Source organism: Lactuca virosa, chromosome 6, assembly GCF_052849685.1.
Source record: "Lactuca virosa cultivar CGN04683 chromosome 6, Lactuca_virosa_CGN04683_v6, whole genome shotgun sequence".
Lineage (NCBI taxonomy): Eukaryota > Viridiplantae > Streptophyta > Magnoliopsida > Asterales > Asteraceae > Lactuca > Lactuca virosa.
This window is the reverse complement of record NC_136431.1, coordinates 35,070,285-35,083,301: the sequence shown is the minus strand read 5'-3', so window position 1 is coordinate 35,083,301 and position 13,017 is coordinate 35,070,285. Positions and strand designations below refer to the sequence as shown.

The 13,017-nt window shown below is 37.0% G+C and overlaps 1 protein-coding gene across 1 annotated transcript; it reads right to left on the bottom strand.

Moving 5' to 3' along the window:
* Window positions 1-404: 404 nt before the first annotated feature.
* Window positions 405-797, bottom strand: LOC145121437 (uncharacterized). Its single transcript, XM_079057186.1, has one exon. It carries the CDS (start codon window positions 795-797, stop codon window positions 405-407), a length of 393 nt encoding a protein of 130 aa, XP_078913312.1.
* Window positions 798-13,017: the final 12,220 nt, after the last annotated feature.

Genomic DNA, 13,017 nt, shown 5'->3' with positions numbered 1-13,017 from the left:
GATCCCTACCTTTTAGGATCCTTGAATGTTAGGATCTTTGATTTCATGTGCAAATCAAAATTTTAGTTTGGGGTGGGAATTAGCCTGACTAACGCCCCTCCGATGCTTAATTCAGTATGGGCTTTTATAATAATAAAAAGAATCATATAAGAGTAGAGGGTAGAGAGAGTGTACCTTGAGCGTTTTTTTTTGAAAATGATCGACATAACTTACATGAAGTATGTTTTTAGGTGGATGACATTCCAGGATATTGGCAGGACGTTACTTTCAAGGGTGGCTAGCCAATATGCCCCCTTTCCTGCTTTTGAATCAATGAGATACAGTCCTTCCTATTTAGGTGCCAATTTACTTGCACTAGGATTCTTGGTATTTTGGAACATTTTGCTAAGTACCAAGTCACCTACCTAGAACCGTCTGACTTTGATGTTTTTGTTATATGCTTTAGTGATCCCTTGATGATGAGCAGCAATGCGGATCTTAGAAAGATCCCTGAGTTCATCAATAGTGTCAAGATCCTGGGCTAGGATCCTATCATTACTCTCCTGATCCTGCAATTTATATCTTGCTATTGGGATTACTACTTTAGTAGGGATCATGACTTCTGTTCCAAACACCAAGGAGTATGGAGTTTGGCCAGTGGCTGCCTTTGAAGTGGTCCTATTTGTCCATAAGACGAGAGGAGGTTCCTCTGCCCATCTTCCTTTCTTATCATCTAACCTTTTCTCTAGATTGTTGAATATGATCTTATTATTAGATCCAACTTGACCGTTAGCTTGATGGAGAATAGGATTGGGCATTATCATTTTAATCTCCCAACTGGTGCAAAGTCTCTAGTCCTTTTGCTTATGAACTGGGATCCATTATCGCATATGATCTGTGCAGGGATCCTGAACCTAGTCAGGATATTAGGCTTGATAAACGAGACCACTTCCTTTTCTCATACTTGAACAAAGGCTTCAACCTCTATCCACTTCGAGAATAGTCGGTCATTACCAGCATGCACACCATTCCACCATGAGCTTTTGGTAGCTTTCCAAATATATCCATTCCTTATTTCATGCATGGCCAATAGGAAATGATAGGATGCAACAGTTCTACAGGTTTATGTAGGATGTTTACGTGTCTCTGGCAAGCATCACATTTTTGGGCATGCAAGAGAGCATCCTTTTTCATTGTTTGCCAATAGTATCCATTCCTCAATGCTTTGGAGCATAAGGATCTGCCCCCAATGTGGTTGCCAGAATCTCCTTCATGTATATCTTTTAGGACTTCTGCAGCTTCGTGATCTTCTAAGCATCTAAGGTATGGACCTGTCATGGATTTCTTGTCCTTGGATCATCACAAATCGTGATACCCTCATCTTGAATGCATTCTATCTTTTTTCCTCTTTGGGGATTATGCCATTTTGGAGATATTCCACTATGGGATGGATCCAAGATTTGGAGTGTTGCGGAGGATCCTGAATGTTGAGAGTCTGATGAACATGATCCTAAGGAAACAATTGAGGGTCAGGATCCTCGATTATTGTCACATCAGTTGTTTGGCTATGGTGATTGGGATTATCTAGTTTATTGGAGGGATGTTTTATCACTGGAATTAATATATGGGTTATAGGGATCCTAACTTTTGGCGGGATCTTAAGGGAAGATCCTAGGTTGGCTAGTGCGACTGCCTCAACATTTTCTTCTCTGGGAAATTGGCTTAGGTTGAAAGTTTTGAATAAGGAGTCAACAAATACCTGGAGATCCTTGATTTGAATATCCTTGGCTAGCTGTAATCCCATGATCAATGCTTCGTATTCAGCTTCATTGTTGGTTGCATCGAATTCGCCCCTAACTGCCTGGGATATGATATCCCTCTATGGCGATTTCAGTATGATCCATAGGTATGTTCCTCTAAAGTTTGAGGATACATCAGTGAAGATTGTCCATGTTCACATGCTTTCTTCTGTTTGGAGTTCTTTGCTCTTCAACTCTGCTTCAGGTTGTAGATCATCACTAAAATCAGCCACAAAGTCTGCTAGTGCTTGTGACTTTATTGCTGATCTTGGTTCATATTTGATGTCATATTTTCTTAGTTTCACAAACCACTTTGCCATCCTACGTAACATCTTTGGTTTTCGCATAACATTCTTGATAGGGTAATTAGTTCTCACTGTCTTAAATTTTGTGGAAGTATTTACTAATGAAAGTATTAGATTTTCAAGATAGGAACATCTGGTCTCGGGATTGAGGAGACTTTTACTTACATAGTATATGGGATGTTGGTTCCCATTGAGATCCTTGGGTAAAACTACACTTACAACGTTGGAGGATACTGAAAGGTATCGGAGGAGTGGTTCCCCATCTAGTGGTTTCACTTGCAAGGATGGAGAACTTAGATAAGTTTTAAGTTCCTAAAAAGCATCTTCGTGTTCTTTAGTCCACTCAAACCTTTTGTTCTTCTTCAAGATATCATAGATAGGCTTGCATGTTTCCGAGGATCTTGAGATGAACCTGTTAAGTTTTGCTACTCTTCCTATTAGTCTCTGAATATCTTTTTTCGAGGATGGGTATCTTAAATCGATGATGGATTTTATTTGCTCTGGGTTTGCTTCTATTATTCTTTTAGTCACCATGTATCCAACGAACTTTCCTGAACTTATTCTAAAGTGGCACTTGGAAGGGTTCGACTTCATGTTATATTCGTCTAGTATGTTGAAGGCGTCTTGAAGATCCTTGCGGTGATATTCAGCTTTCTTTGATTTTACCACCATGTTGTCGATTTAAACCTCCATGGTGCCCCCGGTTTGTCTTTGAACATCCGATTAACTAACCTTTGGTATGTTGCACCTGCATTTTCAAGACCAAAGGGCATAGCGGTATAGCAATATATACCTGTTGGGGTAATGAATGCAGTATCCTCTTGGTCAGATGGTTCCATCTAGATTTGTTGGAACCCCGCTAATGCATCCATAAACGTTAGTAGTTCATGGCTAGTTGTAGCATCTATCATGGAGTCTATGTGTGGCTAGGAAAAGGATCCCTAGGGCAACCCTTATTTAGATCCGTATAATCCACACATACCCTCCATTTTCCGTTCTTCTTTTATACTACAACTACATTGGCTAGAAATTTTCGGAACTTGACTTCCTTGATCATCCCTGTTTTCTTTTCTACTTCTCCTTGGATGATGTGGTTTCTTTTGGTTGCAAACTTTCTTCTTTTTTGGTGTATTGGTCTGAAAGAAGGATCAATGTTAAGTTTATGAGTTATAATATTTTTGTCTATACCTGTCATATCCTCATGCTTCCAGGAGAATGCTTTGCTTCTATCTTTCAGGAACTTTATTAATTCCTATTCGATTTGTTCTGGCAGTAAGGGTCTTATGAGCATTTTGGCTTCAGGATCCTCGAGGTTCAGGGGAGCTTCTTTTACATCCTGCTCTCTTGTCTCCAACACACCTCGTGCCTCCTGCTTTAATTGCTATCCTTTTCATAGTACTATTGAGGAATTCATCGAAGTCTTGTATCCTTCCTTTGATTCTTCTTGGTTACCTATGATCTTTTACTGTCCCCCATAGAGTGGGCATTTTGACACATTAATGGTATGTTGAGGGGATAGCCTTCATACCGTGAATCCATGGTCTACCTAGTACAACATTATAGAAGGATAATTTAATGTATCGATTACACAAAAGTGTTGCATAGATTCGAGGGAAGGATGACCATTCTCCCCCTCAACCTGAGAAGATTAAAATGGATTAGAATCAAATGGAGGAAAGGTAGGCGTCGGACTAGAAAAGTTTTAAGAAATTGGAGTTGTAGTTGATGAGGACGGTCTTGATCGAGATTCTGAGTCAAGAGCAGTTTCTAAAGGTCCGAACAGGCTTTCTAAGTCGACTTCATAAATGATCTGGGAATTCAGAGATGCTGGTGATGGAGCATCAGACTCCATGATGTGAGTTGTAACATGAGTTGAGCCAGAAGTCCTAACAAAGTTTTCATCAAAAGTGACATCAAAGCTTTCTTCAAGTACACGAGTTCAAAGATTTAGAACTCTGTAGGCTTTGGATTTGGCTGAGTATCCCAAAAAGATTGCTTCATCGACTTTGGGTTGAAACTTGGTGAGTTGATCACAGTTGTTTTTGATAAAGCATCTGCATCTAAAAACATGTAGGAACGAGATACTCGGCTTGCGACCACTCATGGCTTCATACAGTGTAATGTTGAGACGATGATTAACGATGCTTCGGTTTTGAGTGAAGCAGTGGACACAGCTTCAGCCTAGAGATAAAGAGGTACGCTAGAAAAATTCAGCATTGATCGAGCGGCTTCAACAAGAGTTTGGTTTCTTCTTTCAACCACACCGTTTTGTTAAGGAGTGTAGGGAGCAGAAATTGTGGTCGATCCATTTGTCGGAGAGGAATTTCTCAATGGTGATATTGGTTAATTCCGAGCCATTGCCACTTCGGATTCTTCTAACAGGAAGTTTGAAGAGAACTTCAATTCCTTTGATGAAATTAATAAGTTCCGAGGCCGTTTCAGATTTTAGCCTAAGGAAGAAAACCCAGGTGAACCTTGTGTAGTCATCAACAATCACAAGAACGTACTTTTTGTGATGTAGACTTTCTACGGTGTAGGGTCCACAAAGATCAATATGCAGAAGTTCTAATGGTTCTGAAATTGACTTTTCAATGATTACAGGATGACCTTTCTTGGATTGATTCCCACATTTACATGCAGCACAGAGATGATCGTTTTTGAATTTTAGGAGTGGCAGACCTTGGACTATTTCATCGGAAACAAGATCATTCATATAGCGGAAGTTTAGATGAGCGAGCCTCCGATGCCATAACCAACTAACGTTAGGAACAAATTTTGAGAGAAGACAAAGTTGAGGATTTCCGATGATCATATCGATGTCTAAAGGATACATGTTTTTTTTTGCGATTGGATTTGATTGGAAATTCTTTCCGGTCTTTTGTCATGATGTAGCTATGCTTTTTGCAAAATTCAACTCTCTGGTTTGCATCAGTGAGTTGAGCAACACTAATCAGGTTATGTTTGAGGTCAGCTACATATGCCACATTGGAGACAGAAAAATTGTCGTTGGTGAGGATGCCATAACCTCAGATTTGTGAATTTGAATTATTGCCATACGTCACGTAAATAGTGTTTAAAGAGAGATTTGAGATCACGCAGAAAGTCTTTTTGTCCCGCCATGTGCATGTAATAAGCGCTATCAATATACCATATTGTATCTTGTTCTGAAGCACAGAGTGCCTGCAAAATCAGTGAGTTTTAGATTTTTTAGGCTCCAAGTTAGTTTAGGGACTTTGGACTTGGATTGTGACTTTTGAGCAACTGGTATTTCGGAGGGTGTTTTCCGAGAAACTTTGTGAAAGAAGCAGAATGCCATTGTCTTTTCATTTATCCAAAAATCGTATTCAACCAAAGGTTGTTTGGACACTGCTTTTCTTGGAGCAACAATTTTCTGAGATGTAGGAATCACTATGTTGACAGAAGTTACAGATGTGTTTCCAAGCTTTTTTACTTTCCACTCAAAATTTTGTTTTGAATCTTTTGAGTATTTCTCAACAATAGTGTTCTTACCAACCCATTCTTTGCTTGCTATTTTTGATGGCACATTTGTTTTTGGAATTGTTGGGGTTTTAAAATTGTACCATCATATTTACCAATAAATACAGAAAAAACTGTCCGAGGAGAGTCAGTTTTCATAGAATGACTCTCAACAGTAACCTTTTTTGGATTAGGGCTAACAAACTTGTTTTGAACATCCAGACTAGGAAGATTGGATGGTCTTTTATGAATCTTAGCAGGCGCAAAGGTATTGTGGTTCCTAGTGATTGGATTAACTATCTGTGACACTTTCTTTTCGGATCTCTCAATGAATCTAGAATTTTTCCTTGACCTAATTACTTTATTAAGGGCATTTTTGGATTCGATGTTAGGGTTGACAACATCTTTCTTATTTAACCAAGGTTTCTTCCGAGAGTCAGATGATGACTTGGAAGTTTGTCCAGATGATGGATTGTCAAACTTAGGCTTAATTGGCACTAGAGTTGTTTTTTAGATCACTTCAGAATTAGAGATATACGAGTCAGATGAATCATCACATACAATTTATTTATTAACGTCACTATCTAATGATGTCCAAACAAAGTCTGATTTGTTAGAGTCATGTCAAGTTGTCTCAGGAATTATTTCCTCAACAACACAATTGTTCGTAGTTTAGAAGTTCGGAATCTGAACTCCAGTATAGATGATTTCAGGGAATGAATTCGAAGAATGATTAAAGTCCAGGGTTATTAGAGGCGGAAGAGGCGTGGATCAAGACATTTGAAAGCTATAGGTTGGAACTCAGGAATCAGATATTGGAATGGCTCTAAAGTCTCAGGAAGTGGTGACAGTGCTGAGACCGGGGTATCCGAATGTTTACGGTTCGGAACGTCTCCCATAAAAGTTAGATTTTGAAACTCCTTCATGGGACAAACAACATGGTTCGGAAACTTGCTTCCGAGGCCTAGTGCTTTGGACCATAGGTGACAACAATTATGTGTCATCTGTTCGTTTGCTTCAAGAATATTAATTGAATGATGTAAAGCATAAATTTTGGCATTAAGACGTTTTTTTATCAGAAACTAAGACATTCCTTTCACAAAAAGTGATTTCACATTTCTCCTCTAAAATGATACATTCATCTTGAGACATTAAAAGCATTCTTTTCTAGTGATTCTATCTTAAGATTTCGATCTTCAAAGCGTAATCTAAGGCGAGTCAGTTCACTCTCGAGCTTCTCACTTCCTTCTATGGCAGACTCATAGGCTTTATGGATGATGGTCATATCTGACTGGATCTGGGTAACATATGGTTCACAAAGAGATAAATGAAAATTACTTTCAATGATCATAGATTTTACTTGTTGAGCGATGATCCTGCCTGGTGGATCATTGGTTGCCATGTAGCAAAAGTTCGGCTCAGCATCTTCATCGTCTCCTTCTGAACCTGATCACCAATAGCCTTCATCACATTCGATCAACTGTCTTGCCATAAGACACATATTCCTTCTAGTGCTCACTTCATCCCCATCGCCAAAAGACCAGTACCCTTCAAGATCTCTTGACACAGTAGTAACAAAAGATTTCTCACTTGCTGGCAGCTCTGAAGCTCTACGATCATAGTATGCAGAATCTTTAACCTTCGGCTTCTGAGAGGTTTCAACTAAACAGTCTTTGGAAAAATTCTTACCATGTCCACACTTATGACAAACTATCTTGGGTTTGTCTGAATTCGAAATTTCACGGGATTCCAAGGGGTGACTTGATGAGGAGATGTTGGGTTTGTAAGCAGGTGGGTTCTGTAAGGGTTTAGGGAATGGTTGAGCATTATTTTGATGAGGGTTTTGGAATCGGTTTTGATAAGGTTTATGACTGGGATTCCATGGAAGCTTGTATTTCATGGACAATAGTGCAAACTCCTGTTGGAAGCGAAGTTCGGACTCAGCTGTATCAAGATCATGATTTTTTTGTATGGTTCGGAACAAGTGGAGTAGATGGAGTAGGAAATGTTGGTTGAACAGGTGAAACAGGTGGGATATTTCCGAAGGGATCTGACACAGATGGGTTCGGAATAAGTGGGTTGACACAACTAACCAAGGCAAGAGGACCTGCTGACAGTTCTCTTAAAGTTTGTGCAATGTTAATTCATGGCCTTGTAGTCCGTCAAAGAGTTGATAAAGCTCTATCTTCTTTAGAGATCCGTTACTCTGAAGACACGACTTGACGTTTCCCCAGCCTTTTCTGAGGATATTGATAAACTTCAGATTGTACTCAAGAGGAGTTCTTATTATACCATGTGCAGTCATGTTGTTAACAATACTTTCATACCTATTTGAAGCAAAGGCTATGGATTCACCTATAGTAGTTGTGAAGGTATCAAAATCGTTGACAACCGAAGTCAGATGTTTATCTTTCATATTCTCGGACCCTTCGAACAGGTCCTGAAGAGTGTCCCACATCTCTTTTGCATATTTTCACAACTTAATGTGCTCAAAGAGAAACGGAGGAACACCAAACACCATTTCAGAAAATGCAATCTAGTTAGCATGCAACTTTTCGATGTCTGCAGTAATAAGAGGTGCTAGACGTTGTTCTTCTTGGCCCATGAGAGTTGCAGCGGCATCTATCACCGTTTGTCTGACCGGAACATGAGGACCTTCTTTCACTGACCTTTATATTTCTTCACCTTTTTCCTTTCCAAGTAAAAATCTTTCCATCCAAACATTCCAGTGATCATACTCTTCAACAACTAGCAATGGAGCACAAGAAGGCAACCCACATTATTTGCTATTTTCATCGAATGCATTTGTTGAGTTTGATTAGGAGCGGCCATTGAAGTTAAAGTATTAGAGCAGAAGCGGTATATAGAAGAACTTTTATCCTAAACACAAAAATGATTGATATACCAAGGTAATCTCAGATCAACTATAATATGTTCTTATGGATTCAAAGGAAAACCACTCAAGCTCTGATACCAATTATGAGAACAAGATTCAATTCGCGGACAAGGTTTGAGAACTCAAACCTTGAAGTAACCTTTAAGATCAATGTTTGCTTCTCATAAGTTGGTCCAGTCAAGTATGGTAAAGTCAATTTTAGAACAAGTAGAATGTAAGTGAAAGAAATTTGACTTGCAAAAAAGTTAAAAAATGATGTGAAGAGAATATGTTTATTACTTGCTTTTCTAGGTATATAATACATGAAATACATGAAACATCAACTCCTTAAATAGTAAAGGAGAGACATAGTACAAACCAAGAGAACATTCTAAGGACTAGTTAATACTAAGTGTTTGGAAATTTTGACACTTAAAAGATTTACTTGATTTGGTCCTAAGAACTGTTCCATCAACATAAAGACAAAAGCATTAAATGCTTGTACACTCAAACTTCGGAAACAACTTCATCTCAGATTCAGAAAGACTTTGGAACTCTTCACATCTCGAACTAAGGAATTTACTTCGGATCTGCTTTGGTTCAGATTGTTAGAGGTTCACTTTTTATGCTTTAACAGAAAATATAAAGAACGTCCAAAATGGAGTTCGTATGCAAAAGATACGACCGTTTTAAGAATCCAAAACCAGTATAATATTGATTTTCATAAAACAACTTCTATCCATAGAGGGACTTGCACACCTCAAATGGAATTTTTGAAAGCATTTTTGGACTCAGGCTATAGCCTAATATTTAATTTCATATTTGAAATATTTTTAGTAAAAATATTTATAAACGTTGAAAACTCATACGTTTTCATATTTATTAATCGTGAAACCTTAAACTATTGATTTCGACATGATTTCAATTATTGGAAATATATTCTGGAAATAATATATTTTTATCCACTCCAGTTATTGCAAATTTTAACGAAGAGTTAACTCAAAATTTCTAAAATTATTTACATCTATATACATATATGTGTGGGGAACGTATTTTTCAAAATTATATCATATATTTGTTATAATTTTTATAAACTCATATTACATATGACAAATAGTCAATCGTGTAATCACAATGCATATATGTTATATAATTAAAATTATATAACAACACTAAATATATAAAAATTTATATATGTCATGTAACATTTCCAAATACCAATTAACGGCATATACGACCAATTGGACATAGATTATGTACAAAACTAGAGTCCTTTATATATCTTACAAACATACATAATAAACTCTTAATATGAGAGTGTATAAATATTGAATTTTGGGGTCATAATTTGTAACATCCCGTTATTTTCTGTTTATAAAGTCAACTCTAGTCAACCAAAGTCAAACAAAGGTCAACTAAAGTCCTTTTTGTTGTTTGGGTTTTTAATTAAGGTTATGAAATACCTTTATTTGCTAAAATCCTTATAATATCCACAATTGAATTTGGAAAGAAAAGGCTTGAAAGTCCGAGAAACTTCGCAAATTTTCTCTTCGCTTCGGACCGCAAAGAGTTTACGGCCGTAAACTCTTCGGACCGTAAACGCCTTGCAGGCCGTAAATGAGGCTTCGGCCGTAAACGTTAAAGCGACTTCGGACCGCAAACTCCTCGGCCTTAAACCCCCGCATATATATATATATATATATATATATATATATATATATATATATATATATATATATATATATATATATATATATATATATGTCACACCCCCGGACCAGACGGCGGAAACGTCCGGAGGCGGGTGACTTCATTGTGTAGTATCATAACAATTGAATATAAATGAAGCAGAGCAATCCAAACATCATACATTGAGATAACAAACTTACATTGTTTACATATTGTATTTGTTCTTCGAATTACACAAAAGAGACATAAGCAGAAAAAAAGTCCAAGCTACAGCTAAAAGTCTTGCATCCGTGTCCCTTGTTACCTGCTTACTAGATACCTGAAAATACAAGTCGTTTTGAAAAGCGTCAACTAAAAAGTTGGTGAGTTCATAAGCAGTTTTGTATATAAAATCGTTTACACTTGTTTAGAATCATTCTTGTTGTACTTTCAGAAAATCCGATATTTTCTATGAAATCGTTTGAAGTCTTGCCTTGAAAATCATGAATATGTGTATGCATGACATTACTTTTGTTCATCCTTATAAGGAGTGATTTTGAAAAGTAGTGTGATTTGTAAAAGCGAGTTGTGTCCGAGAATAGTTCTTTTGGATAGTAACAATCAACCGTTTCAAGAAAAATCCCTTATTTTCAAAAAGGAAATATGGTTGAAAATCCTGTTCCTCTTATCGAGTAAAATTGAGTGTGTGCTTTCTAGTTTATCGTTATCGAAATCGTAGAAAAATCGTTTTCCCCATAAAATCTTATATTTTCTGCTATAAAATAATCGTAAGTTCTAGTTTATCGTTATCGAAATCGTAGAAAAATCGTTTTCCCCAGAAAATCCTGTATTTTCTGCTATAAAATAATCGTAAGTTCTAGTTTCCAACTATGTATATGTGTGGGTTAGTTTATCGTTATCAAAATCGTTTACAAACGTTTTCCATAGAGTCCTACGCTTTTTAATTTGTAAAAAATAGCAGTATTACGACTCTATACTTGTAGGAGAAAGAATCAACATGGCTATTGTGGACATTCTACGCGATGAAGAAGGACAGTCAACACAACAAATGCGGACCATCACCTATCACGTGTATGACAGTCAACACAATGTGCCAAAGTTTATTTATGAGGTTTTCCTTACATAAATTTCCAGTTAATATAACATATTCTTGTGAGTCGTTATAACCATACTAATCTGACGAAGTGCCTGTTTTGGCGTTTCTCAGGCGCCCTCGGTTTGGATAAGACATTTGTCACCCTAGACTGGCCTGTCTAGTTGTAGCGAACAACGAAGGTGCGGGGTGTCAACCCCGTATAGATCTATACACAACTTCCCGCTCTCCCTCCAGGAGACTCTGGCTATAACTCCTTACAGGACTTAGACGTACACTAATATTTTTATATTTAGGTACTTTTGAGATTTGTCTGACTAGAATATTAACAACCTTTTGAGCAATCGTTACAGATCCATTATTTGTTAGATAAATAATGAAACTCGTACTTGTTGAATAAAAATATCGTTCTCGTTCCATATCGTTGATTGTGCTCGTTAACTAGGTGCTCGTGTTCGTTCCTTTTCGTTTATTGAAAAATAAGTCATTTTAGTCAAGAGAAAAAGTGTCAAGTTATAATTTGTATAAATTTATAACTGCCGGTTATGACACGCATTTTCTGTTTTATGACATATAGAACATTACTTATGTTCTTGGAGGTTTTACGACAGCAGTTTATGACATGCAAATATTTCTGTCATAAAGGCTTTACTTGTGTATTTTCTTTGACGCAAACTTTTATATTGAATATTTACAAAATACTCCCTGACAGTTTGCAATATAGTCACAAAGTTTCCATTTTCGAAAAATCACTAGAAATAGTATCAACTTATCAAGGTTCCTTTTTATAAGTCTTATTTCTAGACAAGAAAGCATAGATAAAGGTCTTAAGTTGGACACATCCAATAGTTGGAAGGCCCTTTTGTACACAAAGTATCATCTGTTCTTTATGAAATTGAGAAATCCTACGTCCATGAGTATATTACTAAAATATTAATTTAATAATATTTTACACACACATACAAATATACGTATATAAGCAATTATTCAAGAATTTATGCAAGATTTGACTTGTACTCTCCCCCAAAAACATTAAAATATTGAAAAGGTGGGGTATGAAGCTCACCTTGAGTTGGTTGAGGAGCTGTTTGGAGTTATGGAGTGAAGTTCTCAAGCTTGAACGTTGGCTGAGATGAGGAACTTCCTTGGGAGAAAGTTATCCTAAAGGTGATTTTTCACATATTATTATGAATAAAATAATATGGATTCATCTTGAAATATTATAAAATATTAGATGAGTGGAGGAATTTACCTTACAACTCCAGGGAGAAATTGAGAATTTTGTTTTCAGCAAGTTCTTGTTCTTGCTTGGAGATGAGTTTTGAGAGGAAATGAGAAAAGTGAGAGAAAAAGTGGAGTCTAAACTCCCTCACTGTCGTTGCTTTGGAGTATAAGGAAAACAGAGGAATCTTTGGTGCATGGGTATCTGGTGGTCCATGCATGGATATTTGGTGGGTAAAGCATGGAATACTGTGATTTGCATGGGAAATAAGGATTTTATCAAATCACAAAGTCAATCCCTTTGTCCTCTTCTTGATTTAGGATAAGGTTTTCCTAAATCCTAAACTTTTTATTTTATGTAAATATAATTTAAATAATTAAATTTGGCATAAAATAAAGGTTTTAGGGGTCTTAGCTAAGAAAAACACGAGTTTGGTGGGATTCCCGACCTCAAAGTACCCCAAAATGATAAAAAGGTCCGGAATAATCCAAAATCTGGGGCTAAATAGTGAACTCCGGAGCTTTAGGGCAATTTCCGAAGTTGTAGCTCAAATTCCAGAGGGGAGTATTAAAGCTGGG